This window comes from Panthera leo, chromosome A1 (assembly GCF_018350215.1).
Source record: "Panthera leo isolate Ple1 chromosome A1, P.leo_Ple1_pat1.1, whole genome shotgun sequence".
NCBI lineage: Eukaryota > Metazoa > Chordata > Mammalia > Carnivora > Felidae > Panthera > Panthera leo.
In genome coordinates this window covers 110,789,850-110,806,341 of record NC_056679.1, presented here as the reverse complement: position 1 = coordinate 110,806,341, position 16,492 = coordinate 110,789,850, and the positions used below count along the sequence as shown (strand labels likewise).

The 16,492-nt window shown below is 39.5% G+C and overlaps 1 protein-coding gene across 1 annotated transcript; it reads left to right on the top strand.

Moving 5' to 3' along the window:
- Positions 1-222: 222 nt before the first annotated feature.
- CA1H5orf15 (chromosome A1 C5orf15 homolog) lies at positions 223-14,110 on the top strand. Its single transcript, XM_042935058.1, has 3 exons — positions 223-414; positions 11,137-11,663; positions 12,616-14,110. The coding sequence occupies exons 1-3, from the start codon at positions 276-278 to the stop codon at positions 12,745-12,747; spliced, it is 798 nt and encodes a 265-aa protein (XP_042790992.1). The 5' UTR covers positions 223-275; the 3' UTR covers positions 12,748-14,110.
- The last annotated feature ends 2,382 nt before the right edge of the window (positions 14,111-16,492 follow it).

Sequence of the window (16,492 nt, the reverse complement as noted above, 5' to 3'; positions counted from 1 at the left end):
AGCTGTAATAGTATCCCATCACGTGGCAGGCAGAAAGAGGCTCACTCTGAACCTCTCTACATCTTTCACTTTACAACCTCGACCCGAAAGGGGCTGAGGCGAGACCTACCCCTCGCTGAAATTCCCACTACCCTTCCTCTTTAACCCGGTTTCCGGAGCGCCCCTCTGGGCTGCGACGTCATCACGTTGGGACGTACGTGCTGTGGTGCCTTACGCAGTGTCTGATGTCATGACGTAGAGCCTAGCAACAACGCAGGCTCCCGGCGGAGTCCGTTATGGCCGCTGCTGTCTTGAGGAGGATGAGGGGAACCGTGCAAGCGAAACTGCGGTACTCGCCCGGCCTCCAGGTCCCGGGAGGGTTGGCGCAGCCGCTCGTCCTGGCGCTCCTGCTTGCGTCCGCCACCTTGTCCAGTGGTAAAGTGGGCGCGGCGGCAGGGCGGGCGCGGGAGGGCCGCGCGGGCGGAGAGACAGGCCCGGCCAGGGAAAGGGCGCTTCCGGGTGTCCTGAGCAGATGGCGATGTCCAGATGGGGCAGGGTCTCTAGGCGCCGAGGAGGGAGGGTAGGCTGTCTGATGGAGTCTAAGGAGGTGGGGTTTCTGAGAGGCCCGAGATGCGGGGTTGAGAGATGTGGGAATCCGGGCAGCAGAGTATGGAGATGGGCGTGAGGGAGGAGTGGTGGTGTTATCCACAGAGTCTTGAAGAAGGCGTTGCACAGGGAGTGGCGGTGGTGGGGGGTCTCCAAAATTGCTTGGAAGGAGGAGTTATGAGGGGGCAGAGGGAACAGATGCTGAGGAGATGGCCGTGGTTAGGAGGTGTGGTGTCTAGACACGTTCCCTAGGTGGGGGGAGGTACCCAGCGGTCTGGCAGGGCCAGGGGAGTGTGGGGGTTTTCCAGAACGGGGCGGGTAAGTGGTAAAGATCGAGGTGGGCAGGGGCAGTGACCAGACTGAGCTGATGGAATATTTCGGAGAGCAAAAGTGAAGGGGAAAACGCTATCTTAAGGTACTGCTTCATCTCTCAGATCTGGGAGGTTCTGGTGCTTGGTAAAGAGCCAGAATACTGGGGCTTTGGGCTCCTGAGGGGTTTACGAGGAGGAGAGGGAGAATGCAACAAGGGAGATTCTTTGTAAACATGGTTCCCTGTGTCCTGGGTTAGCTGGGCAAGACTGCTTCATTTTTTTTTAAAATTTTTTTAATGTTTATTTATTTTTGAGACAGAGAGAGACAGAGCATGAACAGGGGAGGGGCAGAGAGAGAGGGAGACACAGAATCTGAAACAGGCTCCAGGCTCTGAGCTGTCAGCACAGAGCCCGATGCGGGGCTCGAATTCACGGACTGTGAGATCATGACCTGAGCCGAAGTTGGACGCTTAACCGACCAAGCCACCCAGGCGCCCCAAGACTGCTTCATTTTTAACAGAGTTGTAGGATTTGATTATTTCATTTAAAACATTTAAAAACTTCTATTTAAAATTTTAAAAAAAGATTTAAAATTAAAATTTTTTTATTTGAAAGTTTTTATTTATTGAGATATGATTGGCATATTACGTTATGTTAGTCCTAGGTGTACAGCATAATGATTCAATATTTTTTTTTATTAAAAAATTTTTTTTTTTTTTTTAACGTTTATTTATTTTTGAGACAGAGAGAGACAGAGCATGAACGGGGGAGTGTCAGAGAGAGGGAGACACAGAATCTGAAACAGGCTCCAGGCTCTGAGCCGTCAGCACAGAGCCCGACGAGGGGCTCGAACCCACGGACAGTGAGATCGTGACCTGAGCCAGTTTGGCCGACTGAGCCACCCAGGCGCCCCAATAATTCACTATTTGTATACACTGGGAACTGATCACCACCGCAGCTCTACCATTCACCATACAGAGTTACAGATTTTTTTTTCTTGTAATGAGAGCTGTTAAGATTTACTCTCTTAGCCACTTCCAAATATGCATTACTGTAGTATTGACTGTAGTCACCAAGCCTTATATTACATCGTCATGACTTACTTATTTTGTAACTGGAAGTTTGTACCTTTTGATGCTCTTCATCCATTTCGCCAACCTCCTATCTACTCCCCTCTGGCAACCACCCGTCTCTTCTCTATATCTATGAGTATGGCTTGTTTGTTTGCTTGTTTGTTTTGTTTTGATTTTTTTCTGGACTCCACATATAAGTGAAATCATATGATATTTGTCTTTCTCTGACTTATTTCACTTAGCATAATGCCTTCAAGGTCCATCCATGTTGTCACAAAATTTCATTTTGGGTGTGTGTGGCTGAGTAATATTCTCTTGTGTGTATATATATATATACACACATATATATGTGATATATATATCACATATTCTTTATGTGTTCATCTATCCATGGGCATTTAGGTTGTTTCCATATCTTGGCTATGATTATTTTTAGAGAGAGAGAGAGAGAGCATGAGTGGGGCAGAGGGGAAGAGGGAGAGAGAGAATCTTAAGCTGGCTTCATGCTCAGTGTAGAGCTCGATGTGGGACTCTATCCCATGACCCTGGGATCATGACCTGAGTTGAAATCAAGGGTTGGATGCTCATCCGACTGACCCATCCAGGAGTCCCCATATCTTGGCTTTTGTAAATAATGCTGCATGATTAAATATTTCTTTTCTTAGAAATGTTACATTGTGAATGAAGATATTGAAGCCTTTATCAGGAAATAAATCTGTAAACTAGGGCTTGAGACTTCGGGGGAACAAATCTATTAATAAGAATTTGTAATGATTAAGCAATATTTTATTTAGTAATCTCTTTTTTCTTTCAGGCCAAGACACGGTCCTGCTTTTTTCCTTAAATCTTTTTTCAGTTTTCAGATGAAAAACATGGTGAATGGGATAGCAATTTTCTTATTTGCCAACAGGGGCTGTCTAGCTACACGTTTCTCTGCTATAGTGCTCTGGTTACTTCCTTAGGTTTCCTCAGCAGCACTGAGGGTGGGGCATCCACTGTCCCAGAAGCATTTGTAAGTCTCTGGGGAAGAACTGAGGTCCATTTTCCCAAAGCTCTTTAATAATGACTAAAATAGAACTAGGATTTCTCTGATCGATGCAGATATTCCTGTTCCTAAAGTACTTATGTAGCATAATTGCTTTGGTTATTTAATCATTTAAGAGAACAACTAACATTTAAACATTTATATTTCTTACTGAGATGCTAAAGACAGACAGCCTGAGGGATATGTAGCTGGTAACTGTAGTTGCAGGAAGAACTTTTCCCTTTAAGAGATGGTTGGAAATCTTGTGGAGAGGGGCAAGTGAGGGGGTAGTTTGGAGTATTAAGGTGTCTTCTTGTCTTTGTTTTTACTTATTAGACCCTCATAAATATTGCTCCAACCATACTGGGACATTTTAGGTAATCTTTTTCTTTTTTATTAAGTGTTTATGTCAATTTAAAATTCATATTATTCCCTACTGAAAATAATTTAAATGTAAACTAACATATATGCTTCTAAGGGGGAAGCAGCTACATTTTAGTACAGCATAGCATTTGTAAAGGTTTGGGTAGTGTTAAGTGTTTTTTTAAGCATGCCTTGGAGTAGTGTGATTTCAAAGTAATTACTCTTTTAATATGAAACTTATAGTCTAGATAGGAGATGTTGAGTCCCAAACTTCAAATAAGCATAGAAAGTTAGGAAGTTACTCCATTAGATGTATTTAAACTTGTTCCATATTAGGTTTCTTAAAATTTCAGTTCTCAGGTATATTCTTGGCAATCTGTAAGGATTTTAAAGTTCTACATTTTTATTTTGACAAAATCTAAAAAAATTAATATAAGCATTATTTTGGATCACTGGATGATCACCTTCTGATTAAGTCTTGCCAGGCCATTAAGACAGTTTTTTAAAGGGACCCATAGAAGAGAATTAAATGTAGAAAGTTATTTTTAAAATGTTGTTTTAATGAGGGAGGTAATATCAAATAGGAAAGGACAGAAATGGAACATTTAGAAGTCTAAAGTACTGTATATGATTGTAGAAGCTCAACAATTAAATCCATGAAGTCAGAGTTCTCACTTTGTTCTGCATACCCTTCATTTCTGACTAGATCATATTCTCTGATTTGAAGGAGTGGAGGTCTAGGAGGTTGATCTAATTTGCATCAAATGTTTCAGATGAATTTTTCATTTGTTTTCTGTGTATTACTTCCAAGTTTTTACTCTTTGAACAATACTTACTAATTCTGCTCCTACTTGGTGCTAGGTTTTGGAGTTACAACAACAAATGTGTTAACATTGACGATACCCTTAGAAGAATGAGTGGGTTTTTCCTGGCTGAAACTATGGGAAAGGCTTTTCAGAGGGTGTGATAGGTGCAAAGATCCTACATGAGAAGTGGTGTAGGGTTTGTGGTGAGAATTGGGTCAAAAGCATATTCTATAAACATTGATTGCTATCCGTTAAGTAGGCAACAGGAATAGAGGAGTTTGGGAGATAAGAGATAAGATTGAGGCTCCAGATCCTGTAGGATCTTGTAGGCTATTACAAAGACTTGGAATTTCACTTTTGAGAGATGGAGAGCTCTCAGAGGGTTTTAAGCAGAGGAGCAACATCAAACTTAATCACATTGAACTTATATCACATTCTCAAATGTGATGATGACTTGAGCTGTTGTGTTGAGAGTGGACAGTAGGAGTTAGGGTAGAAGCAGGCAGATTAGTTAGAAGGCTACTGTAATACGCCAGGTAAGATGATAGTGGCTTGGACTAGGCAGTACCAGTTAAAAGGTGAACAGTCTTTAAATTTTAATACACTTTGAAGGTAGGGTAACAGATTTGTTGTGGGATATTAAGAACATAATGATTACAGGGTTTTTTCTTCAGTAACTAGAAAAAAGGAATTGCCACTAACTGAAATCTGGACTGGAGGTAGAGCAAGTTTTTTTTTTTTTTTTCTTTTTGTGTGGGAAGTAAAATTCATTTCTTAAAACTTTTTATTTTGAAATAATTGTAGATTTACTTGCAATTGTAAGAAGTAATACAGATCCTGTATACCCTTTACTCATTTTCCCTAGTGGTTACATCTTAAGAAACTGTAGTACAGTATCATAGTCAGGACACTGACATTGCTAGTCAAGATAAAGAGCATTTCCATCAACCTCTCATGTTGCCCTTTTATAGTCACTCCCATGTCCTTCCTTTCCCTACTCCCTCCTGAAATCCTGGCAACCACTAATCTGTTATTTATTTCTTTAATTTTGTCATTTTGAGAATGTGATATAAATGAAATCATATGGTATATAACTTTTTGGACTTGGCTTTTTTTACCTAGCATAATTCTCTGGAGATTCATCAAGTTGTTTCATGTGTCAGTAGTTTGTTTTTTTTTTTTTTAATTGCTGAGTAATATTCCATTATCATGTAGCCACACTACACTTAGTTTAAACATTCATCCTTTGAAGGATGTCTAGGTTGTTTCCAGTTTTTGAGTGTTATGATTAATATGAAGTAAACATTCATGTCCAGATTTTTTGTGTGATCCTAAGATTTCATTTCTTTGGGATAAATGTTCAGGCATGCAATTGCTGGGTCATGTGGTAGTTAGATACTTAGTTTTTTAAGAAAATGTCAAACTGGGACACCTGGGTGGCTCAGTCGGTTGAGTGTCTGACTTCGGCTCAGGTCATGATCTCACAGCTCGTGAGTTCGAGCCCCACGTTGGGTTCTGTGCTGACAGCTCAGAGCCTGGAGCCTGCTTTGGATTTTGTGTTTCCCTCTCTCTCTGCCCCTCCCCTGCTCATGCTCTGTCTCTGTCTCAAAAATAAATAAAAACATTAAAAAAAAAAAAAGAAACTGCCAACGTGTTTTCTGGCATAGTTGTCCTATTTTGTGTTACCACCAGCAACATAGAAATGATCTAGCTTCCCTGCATCTTTGCCAATATTTGGTGTTGTCATTACTTTTTATTTTACTGTCATTCTGATAGTTGTGTAGTGATATCTTTATTGTGGTTTTAATTTGTGTTTCCTTAGTGGCTAATACCTTTTCACATGCTTATTTGCCATCTGTATATTCTCTTCAGTGAAATGTGCCTTTGTGTCTGTTGCCTGTTTTCTAATTGGATTGTTTCCATTTTCATTTTTGAGCTTTCAGATTTCTTTTTTTTTTAAATTTTTTAATGTTTATTTTTGAGAGAGAGAGAATGAGAGAGACAGAGTGGGAGCAAGGGAGGGGCAGAGAGAGAGGGAGACACAGAATCCGAAGCAAGCTCCAGGCTCTGAGCTGTCAGCACAGAGCCCGAGGCGGGGCTGGAACTCACGAACTGGGAGATTATGACCTGAGCTGAAGTCGGACACTTAACCAACTGACCCACCCAGGCACCTCGAGTTTTCAGATTTCTTTATGTGTTCTGGATACTCTTCCTTTGTTGGGTTGGGCCTTACAAATATTTCTCCCATTGTGTAGCTTATCTTTTCATCCTCCCATGAAAGTCTTTCCATGGAGCAAAAGTTTTTCATTTTGATAGAATCCAATTTATGGGTTTTTTTCTTTTATGTATTGTGTTTTTGGTGTCAGGTCTACAAATTTGTGCTTAGTCCTGGATTCCATAGATATTTTCCTTTGTCTTTTTCTACACATTTTATAGTTTTGCATTTTACATTTAAATTTGTGATCCACTTTTATTTTTATTTATTTAGTAATTATTACTATTATTATTTTTTAAGTAATCTGTACACCCACTGTGGGGCTTGAACATATGACCCCTACTTCAAGAGTCACATGCTTCATTGACTGAGCCACCAGGTTCCCCCATGTTCCATTTTTAGTTAAGTTTTGTAGAAGATATGAGACTTATATGAAGATTCATTTAGCTTAATATGGTGGATTGCATTGATTGATTTTTGAATATTGAATCACTTTTGCATTGCTGGAATAACCCTCACTGTTCATAGAATATCATTCTTTTTATGTATTACTGGTTTCTATTTGCTAATATTTTCCTAAGGACTTTTGCAGCTATTTTCATGAAAAATACCAGTCTGTAGTTTTCTTTTTCTGTAGGGTTTTTGGTTTTGGTATCAGGATAATAATACTAGCTTCATAAAATGAATTGAACAATGTTCCCTCCTATTCTCTGGAGGAGATTCTGTAGAATTGGTGAGAATTCTTCTTTAAGCATTTGGTAGGATTCGCAATGAAACCATCTGAGCCTGGAGATTAATTTTTTGGGAATTTTAAAATTAAGGATTCAGTTTCCTTAATGATAATAGGGGTATTCAAATGATGTATTTCATACTGAGTGAGTTGTAGTAGTTTGTATTTTCAAGACTCTGGTCTTATTTAAACTTTCTCTTTTGGTTAGCTTTTTATGACATAACTCTGGCAGGGGAGGAGGGAATTACTGCACATTATTGTCAGATAGAGGTAGGAATCTGGAGTCTCCATTTGATCTCTGTTGTCACCCAAAGAGTGGTAGTTTTCTTGTTACTTCTAGACAAGAATGGGAGTTCTGTCTCCACTGATGGCCTGTACTTACATAGTGGTGGGAGTGGCCTCATTACTGTTGGGTGATGGTTAAAGTCTTGACTCTCCATTAGGCCTGTTCTGACAACATTATTGTGGAGGGGAAGAGGCACCTTATTACAGCCTGCTGAGGGTGGAAATCTAGGCTTTCTACTTGGCCTTTGTTGGTGTGGATGTGAGTAGAGCCACAGTTTTTTTTTGTTATTTGTTTTTTGTTTTTTTGTGGGTGTTTGCCTCGAGTAGAGCAGTCATTGTCTAGAAGTTTTCTTTCTTACGAGGCTGCGTCTCTCCTGATCTTTTAGAGAGAGAGCTTTTTTGGGGGGAGGGGATGGCATGTTTTTGTCCATACTCCTTGCCGTTTCCAGGTTGCTGTCTTCTTCAGGTACAAGTCTAGAATATATGAGGTAAAAAGAAAATCCAGGAAAGTCACTACTAGGTTGTTTCTCAAATCTTGAGGTCTCTAACCATTCTGCTGTATTCTCTCCACCTTTCAGTCTTCTTAAGCTATTTTACATATAATATGCAGAGTTAGTTTTTTCACTGGAGAAATAGGGAAAAGTTTTCTACTCCATCTTCCTAGAAGCCAAAGTAAGAATTCATTTTGAATATGTTAATTTGAATGTCAGACATCAAGAGGAGATGTCAAGTAGTAGTGGATTTATGAGTCTAGAGTTCTGGTAATTAATGGAAGTTCTCTTCTCATGGCTTCCTTTTTCTCTGAGAAGTTAGGAAGTGATGCCAGTGAAAATGAGGACAACAGAGAAGGTGTTGGGAGAACAGAGGAACTTGTGAATGGTCTCCTAAGGGAGCAAGAGGGTGAATGGACTAGAAAAATACAGTATAATTGCCAGTAGCATTACACATACACTTGAATTTTTGGCACTGAATTTAAAATGAAATAAAAATGGTGACATGGTTTTGTATTTATTTCCAGCCAAGTTCAGCCAGTTGGTGCAACAGGGAGTGGTCAGAGAGTTTGATTTTACTTGGGATGTAGCCTTGCCAAGTGAGTGGAACAAAGTGAGCAAGGGGATGGGGATTGGAGGTGTATGTAAGGGATGCATAGTGCTGACTATAAAATTGAATCTGGGTAAAGAGGGAGGGCAAAGATATTGGGCAAGGGTGGGATGGTGGCCATGAGGGACTGAAAAGATGGTAGAATCAGAACTGTAGGTCCTGATAGATTCAGGATACCAGGGAATGAATTAGAAGGATAGGTGGTTACGTCAGCAAGTAGGAGGATGCATGAAATTGAGATTATGGAAGAGTTGTGATGATAGTGACCATGGTGTGACAGGTTAAGGTAAGGGGGAGGGCTGGTCATCAGAAGAGGGGGCAAGGATTTGAAATCAAGACAGGAGCACCTGGGTAGCATGAACTCTAGAGCCAGAAGAATAGGAACTGTGACCGGGAGTTGGTGGACAAAGGTTAGTGGGTGATAGCTGATGATAGGAGAATCAAGGCTGGTGCATTTAGGGAGGGGAAAGGGAGAATAGTCTGGAAGGTTCCCCCGCCCCCACACACCCCATGCCCCACCCCAGAACAGTTTCCCCCCTTTTCCAAACGCAGTGGTGTAAGGATGTGGGTGAAAAAACAGCTGTTAATTAAAAGGGCTTCAGGGAAAGTGTATCTTTAAGGGAGAGCCAGGTTTCAGTTATCACAACAGAGTGAAGGATAAAGGAAGGGATTTGCTGATATTTGACTGAATTCTAGAGTGCACAGTGGATGGGTTTCTAGACGTGGAGATGGGTAGGAGGTGGGGAGAATTATAATCACTGCCACCCTTATCAGCTTGTGTCCTTTAGATATACATGATAATTCTATATTAGTATATGTGCTGCCGAAGCGAGCACTATACATGATTATTCTAAAAGTGATGTATAGAAAAACGATTTTTTATTTATTTATTTATTTATTTTTTAAGAAAAAACGATTTTTTAAAAAAAGTCAAGGTTAGTTAGTTCGCTCCCAACTTAAAAAAATTATATTTTAAATCATATTTTCACCAACTTTGGCAGGAAATTTAAATATACCAGAGAAATAATAATTTGTAAATGTCTGAATCATAACTTATTTGAAGTGACAAATGTAAAAATTATTTTAACAAATTCCTGTTAATAATTTTCTGAATAATGTACTCACCTATAGGCCCTGTTTCTTTCTTCTAATGGAAAGTTTCAAGGAATCAATTGTTGAAAATATTTAAGAGAGTGTTACTCATTTACTAATTTTTTTTTACCAATTTATTAAATTATTTTTTCTAAGAGATTCCATTCAGTCCAGTTGATACTAGCTATTTATTTTTTCCATACAAAATAGGTGTCATCTATGATACACAAACCAGAGTGTATTCATGTATTCAGGTATTACATGTTCGAACAGAGAGTGGTCTGTTAGATTCTTAATTTATGTGCATGCACATGTTTGTGAAAGCCCAGGAATTATTTGGTTTAATTTTACCCCTATAAAATATTTTAGTATAATTTGATAGATGTTAAAATAGTATCTGTGTATTTTTAGATCTCACGTGACCATTCTTTTTTTTTTTTTTTTTTTAAATTTTTTAACATTTATTTTATTACTGAGAGATAGAGATAGAGTATGAGCATGGGAGGGGCAGAGACAGGAGGAGACACACAATCTGAAACAGGCTCCAGGCTCTGAGCTGTCAGAACAGAGCCTGACGCAGGGCTCAAATTCACAAACCACCAGACCGTGACCCGAGCTGAAGTTGTACACTTAACCGACTGAGCCACCCAGGCGCCCCCCTCCCCATTTTTTTCTTTTTTACAAGTATAATGGATATTCTTGAAGTTCTTCAACAGATATTACATTAGCTTATAAATTAGAGACACTGTTAAATTTCAGCAGGGATTCTTCTAAACTTTTGCTGTGTAGAGTTACTTCTCTAAATAATTTAAACTACTTAAGTAAACCACACTGAGTGGGTAGGAGTACAGGGAAATAAGAGCTTGTATGTATTTGGTGTTATTCCCATACCTGGATTGCCTTCCCCAATCGTGAAAAGTCTAGTTCACACTTAGTTTTCAAGTTTCCAATTTCCATTTCTTCCCTTTCAGGAGTTTTCCCTTAGTCCTTCCTAAGAATACTTAAAAAAAAAAAAAATTGGGAGAGGAAGTGTTCTGGTTCTAGTATCATTTAGAAATGCTACCTACAGCTTGCTTATAGCTTCTCTTAAATTTGTTGTATTGGAAATATTTAGGCTCACATTCCGTATCTGGTTTGTGACCTACTTGAGCTAGGATCAGCCACCGATCTTTCTGTTCTGGGGATGAGGTGCAGTCTAGGCAAGGATTACTGGAGTCCAACCTCTTTGTAAAATGAAAACAGGGGATGCATAACAACTTTGTGTGGATTTCACCATTGTGACCTAAAGTCATCCCTCTCTATTCTTTTTCTTTCTGTGACAGGCTGTGTAATGTAGTTGTTACTTTTTGGCTAAAGAGTTATTATCTGATGAATAATTGACTAAGAAGAAATGTGACTGATGGCTGGCTGTTGAGACTTATTAACAAATTCTCAAGAGAAAGAGGGATTTGGCAAAAAAATGCTTAGCAAAAAATTTAGGCAAATATGCTTCTAGCTTGATGGAGATAAAGTTGGAGATTTCTGTTTAATGTTTTTTATTCACCATTTTAGCTGTACCACAGACTGATTTGCTGAGCCAAACTGTACTCCAGCCAGATGTCTCTGCTCCAAATATGAGTGCTTTAACACATGAAAACCAAACCAAACTTTCTGTCTCCCAAATCAGCGCCACTCTCCGTCCCACAACTAGTACAGAGAAAGGTGGAGGGGCATCTGTGGCCCCTCATCCCTCACCTACTACTTCCCTGTCTCAAGAGGAGGCAGATAACAATGAAGATCCCAGCATAGAGGAGGAGGATCTTCTTACGCTCAATAGTTCTCCATCTACCGCCAAAGACACTCTGGACAATGGAGACTATGGAGAACCAGACTATGACTGGACCACCAGCCCCAGGGACGATGAGTCCAGTGAAGCTCTGGAAGAAAACAGGAACTACATGGAAATTGAACAGTCAGTGAGATCTTTTAAGACCCCATCCTCAAATATTGAAGAGGAAGATAGCCATTTCTTTTTTCATCTTATTATTTTTGCTTTTTGTATTGCTGTTGTTTACATTACATATCACAACAAAAGGAAGGTAAGTTTGGGGTTTTCATCCCCTCTATTTGTCCTTTATTATCTCCGTTATATTTCTTATGAATATTTTTGATGATTCAGAATTTTTTTCTTTTTTAGTCAAGTTTAAATTGATGGTAAAATATCAAGATGTCTAATCAATATAAATCTCTGGTGTATTTTTACAAATTAGAATGCTTTACCTTGTATGCTTCTGAAAAAGAAGTCAAATTGTTTTTTAATGAACAAATCCAAAGCCCAGTGGTTTTTAAAAAAAAAAAACCACTTAGGTCTTAAGTTAGCATTGCTACTTCAGTGGGAATACATGTGGAGAAAGATTGTTAATTTAATACTTTTAATTAAGCATTGAACTTAATGATATTTTAATAACTTTTTCCTTGTTATAAAGGTATTACACGTTTATTTTATTATTATCATTTTTAAAATATTTGTTTATTGTTGAGAGAGAGAGATAGAGAGAGAGAGCAAGTGGGAGATGGGCAGAGAGTGAGGGAGACAGAATCCGAAGCAGGCTCCAGGCTCTGAGCTGTCAGCACAGAGCCCGATGTGGGGCTTGAACCCGTGAACTGTGAGATCATGACTTGAGCCAAAGTCAGAGGCTTAACTGACTGAGCCACCCAGGCACCCCTACATGTTTATTTTGAATGCCAGTGATACTCTAACCCAGTGTTGAATGTTGGGCCAACAAGTGGGCTCCTGGGCTCCACTGTGATCTACTAACTCATCTCTGCAGATAGAACCCAGGAATCAGTCTTCAGCAAGCACTCTGTACATAAAATTTGAGAAGCACTGTTTAACTTTGTTTACAAGATGAAAAATACAGTCCTTTTGTTGTTATTTTATTTTCCATATTTAGGAAACTAGGAGAGAGGGAGAGTGCACTTGTTATACATATTTTCAGTATATCCTCCACTTTGTTTTTTCCACATCTAATTTATTTTGTTCTTTTCCAGATTTTCCTTCTGGTTCAGAGTAGGAAATGGCGTGATGGTCTTTGTTCCAAAACAGTGGAATATCATCGTCTAGACCAGAATGTTAATGAGGCAATGCCTTCGCTGAAGATTACCAATGATTATATTTTTTAAAGCACTGTGATTTGAGTTTGCTTATTATGTAACTTTATTTGCTTGACTTTTTTATATAATATTGTGCAGATGTTTGCCATAGGCAGTTGGTACTTAAATGAGAGGTGGGTCTCTCTTTATTTTGCCTTGGTGCTTTCGAAATGAAATGTCACAAACAAGGAGTATATAATTTTTTATCTACACATTTAGAGGTAAATTCAATCAGGTGTCCAGAATGTGGAGCTAAGCATTATATTAGTTTTGTTTTAGATTTCTTTATTGTTCTCCTTCTGGAAGTGTTAGTAATACTAGTTTTACAAGATCCCAACCTTGTAACTAAATCCTAACATATCTGGTACTGCTGGCTCCGATTCTCTTTCTGCCATCCAAATACTGTTTTATAAGCACACATTTTGTGATCCCAAACTGTTAATGTACAAGGATGCGTATAATAGCGCTTGGCATATAAGTAACATTTTTTCTTCCAGGAAAATCGCTTTGGATATTTTTGGATGATTTAAACATAACTTAAGATAATGATAATGCTCAATCTGACCACAGTTTTAGGTAACATATTAATAAATGTCTCTAGAAATTCTGGCAATAGAGAGACTCTGCAGTTTGCAGTGGATATAGATAAAATGTTATAGAGACACCATATTTTGGCTTAAATTACTGAATTAAATTTAGAGGCAGAAATTGTGGCAAAATATTAAATACACATACAGTTGCTTTTAGTCAGCAATTGATTGTAGCACGGGTTCCTCCAAGCTTCTAAGCAAGGAGCAGAGTTTAAAATTATATCAGATTTTTTCATGTTGTCTATTACTTTATAGTAAGTTTGAATAAATTTTAGGGGTCATTATCACTTAAGTAATTCTGTATCTAGGCCTTTCAAATTAAAATTATACCTGAATGAAATGGTTTGTATACATAGAGGGTATATGTGTGCACTGACTTTTTCTCCCCCTGTACTTGTTTTATTTTCTTCTGTTTTGTTTTTCACAGCAACTGGAAATTATTTACTGTATTTTGTTTTACCCTGTCTTTCTATAATAAAGAATTGATCAATATGTACATATGTGATTTGAACCATGGTTGACTTACAAGTGTCACTGCAACTTTGTAGAAAACATAACCCCTAATATATGTTAAACACCCACTCAGAAAGTCCGGGTGAGCCAGTGGGCATGAGCTTTGTGTAAAGATGGAAGAAGCGGGGCAGTCCACCATTTCTTTCAGGTGGACAATTTACTGTCCTGATAAGGAAGGGCAGCACAATGGAAATATACCTGAACTGTTTTATGGCAGTAACTTTTCATATCTGAAATTGTATTATTTAATATTTTGAATAAGATTTTAAAAATAAATGGCAAAAATATAAGTCTATGATTTTATAAGTGTGTTTCATTTTAGTGATGGCATGATGGAACCCTTCATATGGGTGGTGACAGAGGGGTAGTGCTTTGTTTGGGAGGAAGCCAGCTTGGTTTTGTTCCTTTTAGTGGTAGTACTCTATGAATTCCCCTTAGATTTCTAAATCCTACTTTAGGCCCAATATTCTGCTGTGTAGTGAAGATTATTGAAAATGTGGTAAAGTAGGATTGCAAAGAAAAGTAAAGCAGCTAAATCAGTGTGTACTTTCTGGCATCCTGGCCTTCCTGTTTCCCTGTCGAAGGCTCCCCAATCAGGAGGCTCATCCTCTCTTAGTGGATCTAGCGTTCTTGTGCTCTTCCTCTTAGCACAGTCTCTGCGTTCTAAGCCCCAGTGTGCTGCAGTCAAGTAGTCTTTGATGTTTGGAGTGTCACATCATACATCGATTAAAAATGCTGCCAGTAGGATGCCTGGCGGGTTCAGCTGGTAGAGCACCCGACTCTTGATCTTAGGGTTGTGAATTTGAGTCCCATGTGAAGATTACTTTAATAACATAAAAAACCTTAAAAAAGAAAATGCTGTCCAAGTCTTAGGCACCTGAGCTGCTGGGCTATAAATATATATATAATTCAGACATACAGGTGTATGTTACAACTTTTAAGTAAATTTGATCTCCTCTAGGGTTTTGTGTCTTGCTCGTTACCTAAAAAATCATGAACATCTTCCATATCATTAATATTCTTTAAAAACATCTAGAAGCTATATAATTTAGTTAGCTCTTTTCCTGTTTCGATGGTTTCCAATTTTTGATTCAGAAATAATGTGATGAACTTTTCTGTATTGGAATCAATTTGTTGGATTGTATGAGGCAAAGGAGGCACAAATAGAACTGGATGATGCAAACAAGACCCACATTTGAGTCTGAAAGCACCAGAATAGCCTACTTATGTGTGCTGTCTGCTCTCTTCTCTCCACGTCACAGTCTGGGCAGACTAGGTGCTCTGAGTCGAATGTTGGAAATAATAGCATAATAGGTTACCCTTTAGATTCTGTTTCTGTGTCTTACCTGAAAAGGAATGTTTTGAAATTTGTGAGACAGATGGAAACAGACCAGACATTTTGAATTTGTGCAGGCAGGCATGTTGTAACTGGGATTTTGATTTTTTAAAAATTTTATCATTTTTTAAATATTTATTTTGAGAGAGAGAGCATGAGCTGGGGAAGGTCACAGGGAGGGAGGGAGAGAGAGAGTCCCAAGCAGTCTCCACACTGTCGGTGCAGAGCCTGACATGGGGCCTGGTTCCACAAACCATGAGCTTGTGGCCTGAACTGAAATCAAGAGCTGGATGGATGCTTAACCAACTGAGCCACCCAAGGCACCCCGGGGATTTGATTTTAGATGTGATGTCACGTGGGTGAATGCAGTCTCTTGTAGAAAGTGTGCAGAGGTGGCTCTCTGTATAGTTTACCACAGAATGTAAGCTTGAAAACAGAGGACTGGCTGTTACTCATCTCTGGCTGCATATTCAGCACTGCCTGTCTCCTACTAGGCCCCTGGAAATTGTACAGTGATGTCTCTGTGAAATTAAATCAAGAGAAAATCCAGTCGAATCAGGCTCAGCTCTGGCGCATGTAGTTGGCATACGGGCTAATACTATTGACATCCGGGACCCAGAACTCCACGCAGTGGGGGAGAACCAAGATGTAGTGTGTCCACTTTGTTGGAACGGCCACATTTCTACTTGGAGCTAAAGTCCACATTAATTGTGTGAGATCTCAGCCCTCCCTGCAAATCCCACGTTCTGATCAGAGTAGCTGCTGCCCATGGAAGCAAAGGGGATGGAGAAGGTTACTGGGATAGTGCAGCTGCCCACAGTGTCCAGGTCTTTCTCTCTCTCTGGCTGACTTTGCCCTTTGCCCTCTCTCAACCTGGTCTGCTGGTGCAACAGTTTGCCTCCCTTCTGGGTCCAGCGGTGAGCAGTTCCATCCTTCCCAGCAGAAGTACAAGAGGTTGGAAGGATTCTGAGGGCTAGGTGTCTTCCAAGGGAATGGAAAAGGAGGCTGTCCTGAGGTGTGAAGTCCAGTCTGTGAACAGGATTCTGTTCACCTGTGGGTTTATAGTTACTTTTTTAAAATTTAAATTCAAGTTAGTTAACCAAGAGTGTAGTACTGGTTTCAGGAGTGGAACCCAGGGATTCATCACTTCCATGTACCACCCAGTGCTCATGGTCTCCTGGGTTTTTAATTTCGACGTGAGCGAGTTGCCGGGATAGATTCTGGAAATGGACCTGGGGTCATTTTTGACCTCCACCCCCCATCTCAGTAGCCCTGAGGTAATGACCTGCTGTCTGGATTATGTGCCTCAGGGAACCTGATTCTGGAGTAGTAGGCA

Coding starts and splice junctions, on each gene's coding strand:
- CA1H5orf15 (XM_042935058.1), top strand. CDS start 276: ATGGCCGCTGCTGTCTTGAGGAGGATGAGGGGAACCGTGCAAGCGAAA. Junction 415..11,136: donor GTCCGCCACCTTGTCCAGTG/GTAAAGTGGGCG, acceptor TCACCATTTTAG/CTGTACCACAGACTGATTTG. Junction 11,664..12,615: donor CATATCACAACAAAAGGAAG/GTAAGTTTGGGG, acceptor GTTCTTTTCCAG/ATTTTCCTTCTGGTTCAGAG.